Here is a 16233-nt window from a genome sequence, read left to right on the forward strand (position 1 = left end):
TTTTTTTTTTTTTTTTTTTTTTTTTTTTTTTTGGTACTGGGGATTGAACTCGGGTCCTTGCGCTTGCAAGGCAGGCCACCGAACTGCTGAGCTAAATCCCCGGCTGTTGTTGATTTTTTGAGACAAGGTCTCACTGTGCAGTTCAGGCTAGCCTCAAACTTGTGGCGATCCTCTGCCTCAGCCTCCTGAGTGCTGATACACAGGTGTGTGTCACCACAACCAGCTAACATATCAATGGCCAAATAATTGTTTTAAACTAATTAATACTTTCATTAATAGTCTAAAGAAATTATAATTAGGGCTGGGGATTTAGCTCAGTGGTGCTGTATCTGCCTTGAAAGTGCAAGGTCCTGAGTTCAATCCCTGGGACCAAAAACCAAAAAACAAAAAAATAAATTATAATTATTATCAAGTTTTGCTTTCAAGCTTTGACAAGGTAAAAAAAAAAAGGCAGAAATACAAACCTCAAAGAAATTCCCTAAAAAGTAGCCCATGCCATTTAAAATACTTGAAATATCAGTTAATAACTTAGAAATGAGCTTCAAGCGGAGAAGTGTGGACCAAATGGGTGTGTTTGTTCCTTGTTATTTTCTGTTCCCTCCAGCAAATGTACAGTAAAACTTGATTGTTGCACATCCTATATACCATCTTTTCTTGATTTTTCCTTCTTTAGAACAAAATGAAAGAACTAGAACTTTTGTGTTCAATGAAGGAAGTCTCCTTCGATGGAAATGATCTTGAAAACATGGTCCTATCACTGAGGTTAGTGATGTTAATCATTGTTAAGGCAAATAAATCACCTGAATGCTAAAAATCACATTGTGAAGATCCAATGTCTTGATAGATTTTTTTTTTTTAATGTTGTGGAGTCATCAAATATTTTAGAGTTTAGAATGTACTTGATAGGCTGGCAGTTTTGATTTGAACCTTCAAAGGGTAGCATAGGCATCTGAAACAGAAAAAGAGAAGGGACTAGGAGCAGCCAGAGTTTGTAACACTGCTACCCTGGAATGTGGTGGGCAGGTAGGCAATATTTATTAGATTACTTTTGCTTAGTTCTCCCTCTGTCTTCTTGTATCCTTTGCCATTTAAAAAAGTTTGTTCCTGGTAAGCTAGAGAACTCCTCAATACATGTCAGTCTTCCTTTATAGGGAGAAGTTCCTACAAGAGGTGAATTCTCTTATTCAGAAACCCTCACATCCACTGGCTAAAACAAAAACTCTAGTGAAGAGTCTCATGAACCGAGCCGAGCTGCTGTTGCACGTGACCATTGCAGCCCAGTCCGGCCTCACCAGGAGCATCTCGGGGACCCCGGCAGAAACACCAGGTACTGCTCCAAGAGCCCTTCAAGGTTTCCCATGCGACTCCATTTATAAAGTAGGGGTCAGGGCTGGGGATTTAGCTATGCCTTGCAAGCACAGGGTCCTGAGTTTGATCCCCAGTACTGAGGAAAAAAAAAATTAGGTATTGGCTCCCCTTTTTTTTCTTTTTTTGTCGTAGTGGGTATTGAACTCAGGCCCTTTACACTGAGTTACATCCTGAGGGCCCCTTCCTTCTTTAAAAATCTTTTTAGGGCTCGGAATTTAGCTCATTGGTTACACCACCTGCCTTGCAAGGCACCAGTGTGATCCCTGGTACCAAAAAAGTTAAAAAAAATAAAAATCTTTTTATTTTGACAGCATCTTGCTAAGTTGCCCACCCTAGGTTCAAATTTGTGATCCTCCTGACTCAGCCTCTCAGAGTGCTGGGATTACAGATGGTGCCACCACACCAAGGAGCTCTTGATCTCAGCAGTGATAAATCAGTAATACCTGAGAGATAGAAACAGCTTCAAAGATTGCATACATATTTTACATAGCTCTGTTCTGATAGGTACAAAATGACTTTTCCACTTTTTCAGTGTTCTCTCTTTCTCTCTTTTTTTTTTTTTGTTGTTGTTGTTGGATGTATTGTTTTGTTTTTGAGACAGGATCTCACTATGTAATTTCGGTTGGCCTTGAATTCACTATGTAGCCCAGGCCAGCCTTCAACTCTGTGGTCTTCTGCCTTAAGCCTCCTGAGAGCTGGGATTATAGGTGCACCACCACACCCCACTAAGGGATAGTATTTTCAGGGTTAATAGCAACGTGTCTTTCACTGTAATAAATTTTTTAGATGTCACCATTCACCATGTATTTTATCACCCTGTGTATATCTAATAGGAAGCGTGGAATCACATTCCAGCTCAACTGTGATATTTACTCCCTCCAGCAATAACTAAAGTGGAACTCTCACCAACTGGTAATAAGTAAGCTAAATACATCTAAAATTAAAGGGAAGCCAGGCGTGGTGGGGCATGCCTGTAATCTCAGCACTAGACCAGCCTGGGCTACATAGTGAGTTCCAGGTCAGTCTCAACTACATCATGAGACCCTGACTCAAAAAACACACAAAAAAACAAAAAAATTAAAGGGAGACGGGCCATTTCTGGGGAAAAAAAAAATGTATCTGGGTTTATTTGAATTAAGAATTTTGTGCTTTCAGAAATTATTTTCTGTGTTCTCTCTTGCTCTTTAGATGCTTATATTGAAACGAACAGTGATAGTTATGAAATTTTCAGCTTTTCTTTGGGAAATCAAATTAATTAACCAATTTAATAAAAAGATTTTAATTGTTCAAGATAAAATAATTTTATTTGTTTGTTTTGGGGGGGTACCAGGAATCAAACTCAGGACCTTGTGCTTGCAAAGCAGGTGGTGGAACCACTGATCTAAATCTCTAGCCATAAGCTAAAGTGATTTTTAACCAAATATTTGATTTTAAAATTTTTGAAATAAATGTGGTTGAACATGCCTACTCTCCCAGCACTTTGGAGGCTAAGGTACGAGGATCATGAGTTCAAGGCCGGCCTGGACTATAAAGCAAATGCAAGGCAGGGCTAAACTACATAATTAAACCTGTCTTTAAATTTAGAAGTTGTCCTAAAACTCATCAGTATTCTGTAGTAGCTAGATTGGTACCTGAACTCCATTAGAAAGCAAAGATAAACTATTTGGTAGTTCTGTGTTACATATAGCCATTACTCCTTGCAAACTGGATGGTAGAAATTTTAACCTTTTAATTTCTTTTTCTTCCAGCTTGTAAATCAGCTTCTGAAACAAAGGTGATATCTCATGCTGTCCGGCAGCCTGTCTTTCTTCGCAGCATGTCAGCTCCTTCTGACCTGGAAATGATTGGTAATGAAGATTTGGAATTTACTAGAGCAAATCAGAGGTAAATGGCTAATGGCCAGTGTTGGATTCCCATGTGCAGCTGAATGCATTCCTTGAAACGAACTATTTTGTTTTCCCTGTAGGCGTCGCCATGTGACCAGCCACCGAAGCAGCTCCTTTACACTCCTGCAGTCGCTGGCCGTTGAGGACAGCAGGGACAAGCCCACCTACAGCGTCCTGCTGGGGCAGCTGTTTGCTTTCATTGGCACCAACCCTGACCAGGCTGTATGTGACACTGTGCAGACTACAGATGGATGGTACTGGATGGCAGGGAGGGTCTCGTAAGCAGTAGTCACCAGCTTCCTTCTCATGTGTTTCAGGTGTCCAGCAGCAGCTTTCTTTTGGCCGCACAGACGAGGTGGCGGCGGGGAAACACTCGCAAACAGGCCCTGGTGCACATGCGGGAATTACTGACGGCCGCGGTGCGAGTTGGGGGAGTGACGCATCTTGTGGGGCCCGTGACAATGGTCCTTCAGGGAGGACCCAGGTCAGTTGTTTCATTAGTTCACACTGTCCCGTCTAGACTGGGCAAAGCCATTCCAGAGATTATTCTCGGGACCACACAAACTGGTATTTACTAATGTTTTCCCTAAAATACTTTATTTTTATGTAAGTGGTACATAATTTTACAAAAATTCCAGTGTATATAGCAATGTAAAAGTTTCTTCACCTAGCTTTCCTTCCTAAATTCCACCTGTTGTATCAACCATAAGTGAATAAACAGTTACTTCATTCTCTTTATACTTATAGGTATTATACACACACACACACATATGTTGTTTTATTTTTGCATAAATAAGATTGTGTTATATATGTCTATTGTCATGTTTGCTCAATACATCTTTTATCTTTTTCAGTTATTACCTATAGTCTACTTTGTAGTTTTGTTTTTTGTTTGCTTGTTTTAAGGCGTCTCACTATGTAGTACCGTGTAGTGTAGGCTGGCCTTGAATTCACTGTGTAGCTGAGGCTGGCATCGAACTTGGGGCAGTCCTCCTGCCTCAGCCTACCAAGTACTGGGATTACAGCTGTCTCACCATGCTCAGTTTACTTTGTCATTTTAAGAGCTTACTTTGTCATTTTTAAAAGCTTCATAGTCTCCATTATATGGATGATCTTTATTTTTTGGGGTGGTTTTGTTTTGTTGGTTTTTTTTTTTTTTTTTTTGGTACTGGGGATTGAACTCGGGTCCTTACGCATGCAAGGCAGGCGGTGGAACCACTGAGCCAAATCCCCAGCCCTTTTGGGGTGTTTTTGAGACGGAGTCTCACTATATATTTCAGGCTGGCCTTGAACTGTGTAGCCCACAGTTCGGCCTTGAACTCACAGTGATCCTCCTGCCTCAGCTTCCTGAGGGTTAGGATTATAGGCATGCACCACCACCATTGGCTATTTTTAAAATATAAATCATAGAGGGCCAGGGATTTAGCTTAGTGGTTCTGCTGCTTGCCTTGCAAGTGCAAGGTCCTGAGTTTGATCCCCAGTACCAAAAATTAAAATAAAATAAAATATAAGTCATCCTCTCCTGATGGACTTGTGGTGCATTCATTCTTTTTTCTTCTTCTGTGTTTGGACTGGTCTGGTTTGGTTTTGACTTCTCAACAGTGCTGCAATCAGCATACTCCTACGTATATTTTTACACACTTTGGTGGTTATTTTTATTAGATGAGTTTTTTTTGTTTGTTTGTTTGTTTTGTTGTTGTTGTTGTTGTTTTTTGAGACAGGGTCTCACTATGTAGCTGAGACTGACCTGGATCTCACTATGTAGCCCAGGCTGGTCTCGAACTCACAGCAATCCTCCTGCCTCAGCCTCCTGAGTGCTGGGATTACAGGCATGCACCCCCATGCCCGGCTCGATGAGTTTCTGACAACATAGGTGAGATGCTCACTGTTTGTAAGAAGGTTTTGTAACTTATTTGGGAAGTTTTTCTAAATTCTTTTTTTTGGTACCGGGTATTGAACTCAGGTCCTTGCGCTTGCAAGGTAGGTGGTGGAACCACTGAGCTAAATCCCTGGCATTTGGGAAGTTTTTCTATATGAGTTCCTTGCTGGGCTTCAAACATCCTGATGTCGAGACAGCAAAGGCCTTTCTCACAAGTCCTGGGCTGAACTCTGGGGCCTCCTGGTGCTCCTGGCAGTTCTTTGAGGAACCGTGGCCGGCAAGCAGAGGATCAGTGGCCAGAGGCAAATGTGCTCACTGAGAGCTAAAGTGAATGTCGTCTTGGGGAATTTCTGTCAGTCAGGAGAGGTGAGACAGTTCTGTGGAAATAACTCCAAAATGTCATTGGCTAAAAAGACAAAAGACATTGAGTAGCACAAATGAGTATCACAAATTGCTTCGAAAATAAGTTTTCCATGACCCTGGCAGCACTTTTCCTTTTCCCCTCAATTTTTAAATATCACTTGTCAAAAATTTGAAAAAATATAGACAATCCAAAAGAATAAAATGGAAACCACTATAAACCCGCCATCCCAAGATAACATCTTTTAACAGTTTGGTGTATTTGTTCTGTGTCCTCATCATAGTTATCCACTGTAGGATTTTTAGCGGTTATGTAGCACTGTATCATAGTCTTTATAACCAGTTTCCTATTTTAAACGTTATATAGTTTTATTAATTTGTTTTTCTTACTCTAAACAATACTATGTTGTTTATCTTCGTAGATAAATTCTGACAATTTCAGTCCTCAATATCAGTTGCTCTAAAATTGGCCCTATGTTCTGTTTTTACATATGGGAAGTTATATATCATATCAGCGGGGCTCTCATACTCAGCTACACATTATAATGTGAACTTGATAAAGTCACTTAGATAATTTATTTGAACTTTCATTTTGTCATTAATGCAGTTACATTCACAGTTTTAGTGCTGCATGGGATATTATAGATGTGTCCAACTAAATGGTTTCATTACAAAACAGTTCTGGGAAATATTGGATACCATTCCTCTGCTCTTAAGAGGTACACATGTCCTTAAGTTTATTAAAAGCCCTGAGCCACGCATGGTGATACACACCTATCCCAATACTTGGAAGGCTGAGGCAGGATGATCTCTGTGAATTTGAGGCCAGCTTAAACTACATAGTGAGACCTTGCCTCATCTAAAAGGCCCTGAAAAAGCCAGGCACAGTGGCTCATGCCTATACACCCAGCTACTGAGGAGGTGGACAGGAGAACTGCAACTTCAAGGTCAAGCTAGGCAACTGAGCAAGACCTTATCACAAAATAAAAAGAGCTGGAGATATAGCTCCGTGGTAGAGCACTTGCCTAGCATGTGGGAAGCTATAGGTTCAATCCCTTGTACCACCAGTTTAAAAAAAAAAAGTTCTGGAAAGTCCTGCAGTAAGTCCTTCCTTAAACCAGGATTCCCCAGGGTTTTCTTGACTGTGGACCATTGTATTTGAGGCACACCTAGAAATCTGCCGGGTGGTCTCCTTTGCTCTTATAGTTGATGAAGCATTTAGCTTGATGGTCTCCAAGATTCGTTCAGTACTAGATCCATCTGGAAAGAAACTTTGGGTTCTCTAAAGTATTCTTCTGCTCTAGTCATGCTCATTGTTACTGACATGTTCAGCACGGCTGTACCTTGGTCTGTTCCTCAGGATCGAAGAACTTACCTGCGGAGGCATGGTGGAGCAAGTTCAGGAAGCCTTTGGGGAAACCATGACCTCCGTTGTGTCTCTGTGTGCCCGTTACCCAATCGCTTGTGCAAATAGCATCGGACTCTTGTGTACCATACCTTATACCAGGTAAGCCCTTTATCGTATGTAAGTTACACCACAATAGAGTTAACTGTAAAAATATTTTTTGCTTTTTTAAAAAAAATCTAAAGATAGTTGTATTTATGTTCCAGTTTGCTCAAATAGTAATTTTCTTACAAACTTTCTACAGGATGAAATTCTTCACAATGTGTTTTGACTGTGTACTTACAGAATTTCAGAGAAATAGCTCTGTTTTTGTTTTTGTTTTTTTGGGGGGAAGGTAGCGGGGATCAAACTCAAGTCCTTGCACTTGCAAGGCAGGCACCAGAACCACTGAGCTAAATCCCTGGCCTGTATAGTTCTGTTTTTAATGGCTTCATTTGTACTAACAGGAGGGCAGGTGGTCACATACAGTCCATGTGAGATTCTAACATGACATTCAGTGAGTTTTCTGATGTGGACCACCCCTTGTTTTTATTTTTTGAGACAGGGTCTTTCTGTGTAGCTCAGGCTGGCCTCGACCTCATGGCAATCACCCTGCCTAAGCCTCCCAAGCGCTGGGATTACAGGCATGCGCCACCACACCTCGCATATATTTCTGATTTATAAAACTGATCTTTTTTTTTCCTTTTTGTAGTGCTGGGGATTGAATCCAGAGCCTCATAGATGCTAGGCAAACACCCCACCACTGATCTACATCCCCAGCCCTATTTATTTATTTTTATTTAGAAGCTGCATCTCAGTAAGTTGCCCAGGCTGGCCTCAGATTTGCCATTCTACTGCTGCCAAGGAGCTGGGATTATACCACCATACCTCACCAAAATTGGATTTTTTTTCTTTTGATTATCTAGTGCTTACTAAACAAGCTTTCCTCTTGACAGATACCTAATGTTGCTATGTAAATCCCTTATTGTTGGGTTCCTCAGTGACCAAATGCTGCAGGCACAGTTACCTTACATAGTAGTTCAAAGGGGAAAAAAAGTCCTTAGGAAATTACCTATGTATTTGGCAGAAATCTTTTGCATGGATACATTTATTTCCTCTCTTGGGCTACTTAATTTATAGGTTGAAAATACCAGGAGGATTCCCTAATAAAATATATTATTTTTTCTATTATGGCAACCTTACTTGAGTCCATCAGTTTTTACTTTACAGTTCCATATGGACAAACCAAAGCTCAAAGCTCCTTATTTTTAAAGGAAGTCACCTTCCTAGGGCAGTAGCTTTGTGTTAATTGTACATGACTGTACCCTCAAGTGTAAGCGTCTTACCCTTGTGACGACCTAAAACTTCCTGAGAGGTGGCCCAGGGTGAGTCACCTGTGTCTTTCCTGGCACCGTGTCCCTTTGGCAGGAGCGAAGAGAAGTGTCTGGTGCGCAGCGGCCTTGTCCAGCTCATGGATCGCCTGTGCAGCCTGAGCAGTCAGACCGAGTCCGGCTCCAGCGAGAAACAAACCAAGAAGCAGAAAGTGGCCACCATGGCCTGGGCTGCCTTCCAGGTGCTTGCCAACCGCTGCGTCGAGTGGGAAAATGAGGAAGGTGAGCACAGTACTCCTTTCTACTCTAACCGTTCCCTTGGCATGAGAGTACATCCCATTGCTGTGCTGGGTGGGGCATGAAGAAAGCACCGGTGCGGTACGGAATCAGACGGGCTTTCTCAGTCAACGATTTCACGAGGGCCTTTTCATCAGTGTGTTTCTGCAAGAACTCACAGCTGCCTTGTGGCCCTGAGCAGCATCCTGGTATCCTGACAGAGAACAGTAAACTCCAGAAAATGGAGAGGATAGTTCTACTATTTTATTGTCAATACTCCTAATGGGCTCCACGGTTTTATAAAATGTCTGTTCAGTTGCATTTTTGAGGGTGTATTTCTAAATTATTTTTTTGGTGGCCAATCCAATTTAAAAAGTATACTTGAGGTTGGGATTTTGCTCAGTGGTGCCGCCACCTGCCTCATAAGTACAAGGACCCAAGTTTGATCCCCAGTACTTAAATAAATAAATAAAAAGTATAATTGAAGCTAAGTGCAGTGGTACACACCTGTCATCCCAGTACTGCAGGAGATTGAGGCAGAAGGATTGTAAATTCAAGCCTGGCCTGGACAACACAATGAGACCCCATCTGAAAAAAAAGGGAGGTGTGGTGCTGGAGTTGTTCAACAGTATAGAACCCTTGGGTTCAATACCCAGTGATGGAAAAAACAAAATGAACTTAATAAATTTCTCCACAATACCCCAGTCTGTGCATATACATTTTTTTATCTGTTCATCCATTCATTGTGCATTTTAATGTCTTGCAAGCCTATTCTATTCAAGCAGATGACAAATCAGGGATTGTTCCTTTAAGAACTATGATCTGACAGAAGAAACAGACCACTGGGCCAGGGATTTAGCTCAGTGGTTCTGCTTCCTGCTTTGTAAGCACAAGGACCCGAGTTCAATACCTGGTACCGAAAAAAATAAAAAAAAGACCATTGAACAAATGATTACAATAGTATCAAAGCTATAACTAGGAATTAGTGGAGGCTCCTAGAGGCCCACTGTGCAAGGGATGGAGGGACTGGCCAAAGCTTCTGCGAGAAGGTGACAGACATGTGAGCTGTTTCTGAGGGGGAAAGAGGGGCTTGAAGCAGGGCAAATAGCATGTGCGTGCTCAGGGATCCAGGGTGTATGGGAAATTCGGGAGACAAGAGTCTGTCGCTTTTACAAGGGATGTTTAGGGGTCTCTGGAACTACGATGAACGTGGAAAATGCAGAATGGTCTTTGATTGTGTTTGAGGAGAGGAAAGTATTTAAGAAATCAGGTGGATTTCATCATCAGCGAAAGAATGATCCTTCCCCTCTGTCAGTATATGTTCATCTGTTATATATGGATTAGTTCTATTCAGTTTTCATTAAGAGGAAGATCTCCCAGCACAGCTGTGTTTGAAGGAAGTATTTAGCTTTTCCATGTGCAGATATTATTGAATAAGGAAGCACTAATGGGGTGGCTAAGGAAACATTGAGCAAGAGAAAGAAAAATTAGTCAAGGCTTGGACTTTAACACAGGGAAGCCAAGAGGAGGACTCGCCACACCCACAGGCTCATCATGGCTTCCTTGAATGATCACTGTGCCTCTCCTCTTTGTTTCTTTAACTCTGAAGGTGGCTCTACAGAGGCTGTGCACTCAGGTCTGGCCCGTCAGGTGTCCAGCCTCCTCACAAACCATCTCGCCCGAGCGACTGAGTGCTGTGGCAACCAGGCTGCTGGGAATGATGCGCTGCAGGATGTCCTGAGCCTTCTTAATGACCTCTCCAGGTGTGCTGGGCCTGTTGGGAGCTGGGGGAGAGCTGGCTTTCCCTTGTAGTTATCTTTAGAAATATCCAAATGAAGCGAGATGTGGTGGTACACACCTGTAATCCCAGCACTCAGGAGGCTGAGGCAGGATTACCATGAACTCTAAGCCATTCTGGGCTACGTAGTGAGTTCAGGGCCAGCCTAGGCTTATAGCAAGACCCTATCTCAAAAGAGAGAATGGAAAAGAAAAGAAGCATCCAGATTGCTAGGCCCTTTGACACACTTCTGCTTTAAGAAAAAAAAAGGCAAAGAACAGAGTCATTGAAGCATAGTATTTAGTCCCAAACTGAGAGGATTATTTAGGTGAATAACTAGATCAGGAAATAACATATTATCATTTGCTTTAATGCCTGTGAACAACAGCTGCTAGCCTTTTGAGCGGACACTTTTGCCTTCCATAACCAAAAAATCTCACCCTCAGCACATAGTCATGAAGTCAGGCATGTAATTAACTCACATTCTCATACTGTGTCTTTAAAACAAGTGATTCTGTAGTGGGTTGGTAGCCATGTGTGAGCATGAGGACTACCAAATTTTGTTCGCATTCAACTGCTCGCTCTTCAGCCACTGTTGGCTCAGTAAGATTTTCTTAGTGGAAAGGGACTGTTCCGCCACCGTAGGTCCTCAGTGTTGGGGCTGTACACCATTGCATGGTAGCCTTGTTCTCGATACACTCATGACGAAGGAATAAATGAGTAACTGAAAAGATACTGGTTTAGGTTTCTAATCTTGGTGCACTGTGAAACACTCTGAGTCTTGATTATAGATTAGAGAGACCAGAAATCTGAAAATAGTAAACAAACAAACAAACAAAACTTTTGCATAAAGTATTATTGGCAGGTTACGCACTCATCAAATGTTTACAAAAACCTTTAATTCTCCTTCATAGAAACAGTGCCAAATCAGTGTAAACTTCATTCTGTTATCTGTTTAACCTCTCTTGCACATGTCTGTCAGCCCCCACTTTCCATTGTTGTAGACCTTTTCTTCCCCCTTTTGCAGGAGCCACATAGGGAAAGCCATCCTAAGCCAGCCAGCTTGTGTGTCCAAACTCCTCTCACTGCTGCTTGACCAGCGCCCATCCCCAAAGCTGGTCCTTATCATTCTTCAGCTGTGCCGCGCGGCACTGCCACTGATGAGCGTGGAGGACTGTGGGAATGTGGAGCTCCCACCATGGAGCTACTCCGTCCCTTCCCTGAACAGTGAGCAGGAAGATCCCAGTGACCCTGCCTCCAAGATCGCCTCCTTGCTCTTAGCAAAGCTGGCAGACTACGTGGTTCCAGGTGAGAAGCTCCTGAATGGGAGAAGGTACTGAATCAGGTCCACAAGGGCACCAGGGTCTCCTGCGGTGAAGGAGGGAGACATGGGAAAGGGGCAGAGTGGGAGAGAGAAAGGGGAAGAGACATTCCCAAAGCAGTGTGTAATCAGTCAAGGAACTTCAGAAGCAGCGCTGCAGTTTTTCTGAATGAGCATTGCTTTTTGATTTAAGGATGTCAGACTGTTCTTTCTCCAACTGCTTCTGAACCTGACAACACATTGACCAAAACCAGTCCCAAGAATTCCTTAAAAGGCGATAAAGATCCTGGAGAAGAGAGTGAGGCGGTGGATGGCAAGCTCTCCATCTTTATCCACAAGCGGGAAGACCAATCCTCCCATGAAGTCCTCCAACCTTTACTAAGGTGACTGTAATGACTGTAGTGGCTCCATGTCAGTGGGCACTGCCCATGTCTGGGAACTATGTAAGTGAGCTCTTTACGTGCATTGAATGCCCCAGCCCTCTGAATAACCCTGCTGGTTGCCCGGTTACCTTCACCCTATGGTGACGTGTGAAGAAAGGGAGGCAGAACTGAGACACAGAACCCAAGCTCTGAGCCATGGCTCCGTACTTTCTTTCCAACCCCAGCAGAGCTGGAGCCCTTTGCAAGGTGCATTGGTGTTCATGTCTTGGGGAAGTCTGCAGTGTGGCTTTGCCTTTGAGAAGGAATCATGCAGTTTGGTTTTCAGTTGTTAGCATTCTTCAGCCATCAGAAAATTTAGAATGAGGTAGAGAAATAAGAGAAATTTTTCTAAAGCTGGAATTCACTGAAATATGAATGGTATGATTGCTCAACAAGAAAGTAAAAATGTAATTATTGCTCAAATATTACAAAGCTACAGGCCCTCTTAGTGGGACCCAGGGCAAGAGGAAGGCTTCCCACATGGCCCAGGGGAATTGAGAACAGTGTTTGTGTCTTTACACAAGTGACCTAGCCGTGTGGTCACCCTCGTTGATAAGACCCTGGTCTGCTGAGTGGTGGCTAAAAACACTGAGTTTGTAAAGGTGAAATCTGAGCAGGGTCACAGCAGGTCAGTGCTTAGGTGAAGAAATCTCCAAGAGGTATCTTGGCATTACCTTGGGACCTTGCACTTGCAAGGCAGGTGGCGACATCTCTGAGCTAAAACCCCCAGCCCCATTCAGTGTCACTTTTGTTTATGCATCATTTTTGTGTAGGTTTTTAGATATCACAACTCTTAAAATTATGTAATCATTTCCTTTTCGGAAAATGGAGACTCTTACTATGGACCTTAAAAGCCAGTTTTGCCAGGCATGGTGTCACATGCCACCTAAATCCTAGCACTAAAGAGGGTGAGGTAGGGGGATCACCACACATTTGAGGCTAGCCTGGGCTGTAAAAGTATGTTCGAGGCCAGCCCAAATTATATAGTGAAACCCCATCCAAAAAGAAAAAATAAATAAATGTCAGTTTTGCAATCTAAGGGTGACCATGAGTGGGTAGCCTGGGGGCATGTAAACTTTAGGATCACTACAGTGCCCTTAAGGCTGCTTACTTTCTCCTTTCCCTTTTCAGCAGCTCAGAAGGACGGCCCTTCCGACTTGGTACTGGAGCCAACATGGAGAAAGTTGTGAAGATGGATCGAGATATGACCAAGGTGACCCTCATACAGAAAAACTGCTGTGACCAAACCTAGGATTAAGAGCATCTGCCAGGCTTTAAGAGAAATAAATTAATTATTTTTACGGTACTGGGGATTGATCCCAGGTCCTTGTGTAAGCTAGGCAGGTGTTCTACCACTGAGCTACACCTCCAGCCTGAGAAATTTTTTTTTTTAAAACATTGGTTCCACCAGATCAGTGGTGCATGCCTATAGTCCCAGCTGCTCGAGAGACAGTGGCAGGAGATTTGCAAGTTCAAGGCTTCAAGGCCAGCCTGTGTAACACAGGCAAAATAATGAGATCCTATCTTGAAAAAAGGGAGTTCACATTTCCACAAAGAAGCAGAGTAAGAAATTGAAGGCAATGGCTTCACTGAGACCAAGAGAACTAGCTGGGGCTAGGATAGGTCAGTGTTAGCATGCACACTTGCCATGCACAAGGCTGGGGTTCAATCACCATCAATTCCTCCCCTCAAAAGAGAGAGAATTGGTCAAAAATCAGATGCCCTTAATGTTAAAATGTAATAATAGAGATCTCTTAGTTTTGACCTACGAATTTTTTTCTTAGCTCTTTTAAGAAAGTTTTTTAGCTTAAAAATTGTTTTAAAATTAAGGTTCGCCAGGCGTGGTGGCACACACCTATAATCCCAGCACTTGGAGGCTGAGGCAGGAAGATCGCTGTGAGTTTGAGACCAACCTGGGCTACACAGTGAGTTCCAGGGCAGTCTCAACTACATAGTAAGACCCTGTCTCAAAAAAAACCCCAAAAATCAATAAATAAAATAAAATAAAATTAAGGTTTGAAAGGCTGCCAAGAGAATAACATATTCAAGAATAATAAATAAAGAGCTGGGTGTGGTGGTGCATGCCTGTAATCTCAGCACTCTTGGGAGGCTGAGGCAGGAGGATCACCATGAGTTGGGGACCAACCTGGGATACATAGTGAGTTCAAGGACAACATGAACTACACAGTGAGACCCTGTCTCAAAAAAAATCAGATAGATAGACAGACAGACAGACAAATACCTCATGAAAATATATACATATGCCCAGGCTCACAAATAATTAGAGGAAAGGAATAAAAGCAACTGTGATGTATCTTTTTTTTTTTTTACCTGCCATACAGATAATGTTAAGAAAGACTGATATGGCCCGTATTGTTGAGGTGAGGGTAAGCAGTAAGCAAACATTGTGAAGTGCCCGGAGAAAGAGGATAGTGTGAGGAAGAGCAAAATGAGTGATCTTAACGTCTTCATCCTGGTCCCCAGGGTGGCTGTTGTGAAGTGATTACAGAAGAGGCCAGCGCCGCCCTCCGGAAAGCGACCAAGTGGGCACAGTCAGGCCTCATCGTCAGTGTTGGGCCACCAGTGGAATCTGTCAACCCAGAGACTGTCAGCGGACTATCCACAGGTGACAAAAAGAAAACGGCCCAGACCTCCATTTGCCGAGAGAGGAACTCTGAACTTGCCAGGTAAGCCTCCCAAAGGGAGAACCTGTCCACACTCTTACCTCATTGACTTCATAATAGGTTTGACTGTAGGGCTTTTAATTTTCTACTATCCCTTTGACTTGCTGGAAGTAAGACATGAGGGCAGAAATCACCTATCTTTTGTAAACATCACTCTCAGAGTAGAGTCTGAGCTACTGTCAGGGCAGGAGATCATGCAAGTAGATGGGCTGTCATGGAAGCATAGGGAGGTGCCCCTGGCTGAGTGGACATTAGAGTCAGAGGAGTCTTCTGAGTACTGATAAACTCGCACCTTGCTGTCTTTACATATTTCAGGTAGTACTTTCCCACTGTCCCAGCTCAACACATACATTTCTTTCTAGGAGCAGAAGGGACAGGTGAGTGTTGCCTTGGGAAGTTTGCGCAAGTTGTTTTATACTTGTGAGCAGCTGCAGTGCTTCAATTCTTGTGGCTTATGCAATAAAAAAATTTGCAGTCCATTGCTTTGGAATATATTAGCTTTGCATTACTGTAATGAAGTTCTTGAAAAATCTATCTTAGTAAGAGAAGAGGTTTGTTTAGCTCACAGTTCTGGGGGTTTAAGGGCATGTTGCTGGCATTGGTCCAGTCTCAGTCAGTCACATGGTGGGCTATAAAAGTATGGTGGGAGCACAGTTTGGGGAAGCAGGTGCTTAATCCTTAGCCACAGCTCTCTGTGGAGAACCCTCTTCCAAGGATACACTCCCCAGTGGACTCCCAGAGCACCACCCTGGGCCACACTTTTAATCACAATAGACCCTTGAGTGACACAAACCATGTTCAAACCAGAGCATAGGTGATTTTTCTGATACCCCAGATACTTTGTTCTAGCACAGATTTAGTGTCTCATTTTCTCAGTCGACACAATCTGCCTTTTCATGGAGAAATAGTAACTATTTCCGCCTGGCACTAGCTCTGAAAGCTCCTTCTCTGCACTTTTAACACAACTTGCCTAGTGGCTGACAGTTTCCATATTGGCCTTGCAGGACTGACCCTGTCCGACCCTTCATCAGTGGGCACGTGGCAAACAGTATGGCTGCAGAAGTGATCGCCCTGCTGCACAGCTTGCTCATGGCGCCTGAGTCAAATGCCGCTCAGATATGGACCACAACAGCAGAGAAGGTTCGTACACGGTTGCTACTTAATTGAGGAAATCAGAAGGGAGCTCGTATTCCATGGCAAAGTTAGAATCAGCAAGGGGGATTTCAGTAAGACAGATTTCCTGAATGAGCCAAATCTACCTATTGACTGATTTTCCCCTGCAAAATTGCTCTGATTTAGTAGTTTCCACTCTGTTGATCTGTCTCCTGACCCTGCTGCTTTTAGTATCTGTGCTGCCGAAGCGAGCACTTGACACTGCTGGTTTTGACTTTGGAACAGTATTCTTGGGGAGAGAATGACAGTCCTTGTTTCCCTTGAAAGTGGTACTGACAGAGCCGGGGATTTAGCTCAGAGGTTTTGCCCCTGCTTTGCAATCCGAAGGTCCTGAGTTCAATCCCCTGTACCAAAAAAAAAAAAAAAAAAAAA

At 43.1% G+C, this 16233-nt stretch overlaps 1 protein-coding gene across 1 annotated transcript in view; it reads left to right on the forward strand.

Moving 5' to 3' along the window:
- Positions 1-16233, forward strand: part of Hectd4 (HECT domain E3 ubiquitin protein ligase 4) — a 187571-nt gene that overhangs the window by 111760 nt on the left and 59578 nt on the right. The window contains exons 28-40 of the mRNA XM_010604495.3: positions 674-762; positions 1152-1327; positions 3117-3252; positions 3335-3476; positions 3572-3738; positions 6854-7000; positions 8306-8490; positions 10094-10247; positions 11289-11569; positions 11776-11965; positions 13136-13217; positions 14489-14691; positions 15693-15828. Of these exons, the coding sequence (XP_010602797.2) occupies positions 674-762; positions 1152-1327; positions 3117-3252; positions 3335-3476; positions 3572-3738; positions 6854-7000; positions 8306-8490; positions 10094-10247; positions 11289-11569; positions 11776-11965; positions 13136-13217; positions 14489-14691; positions 15693-15828 (2088 nt within the window). The remainder of the gene's footprint in view (positions 1-673; positions 763-1151; positions 1328-3116; positions 3253-3334; positions 3477-3571; positions 3739-6853; positions 7001-8305; positions 8491-10093; positions 10248-11288; positions 11570-11775; positions 11966-13135; positions 13218-14488; positions 14692-15692; positions 15829-16233) is intronic.

The sequence above is a fragment of the Fukomys damarensis genome, unplaced genomic scaffold (assembly GCF_012274545.1).
Source record: "Fukomys damarensis isolate Sample0158 unplaced genomic scaffold, DMR_v1.0_HiC HiC_scaffold_12, whole genome shotgun sequence".
Classification (NCBI taxonomy): domain Eukaryota; kingdom Metazoa; phylum Chordata; class Mammalia; order Rodentia; family Bathyergidae; genus Fukomys; species Fukomys damarensis.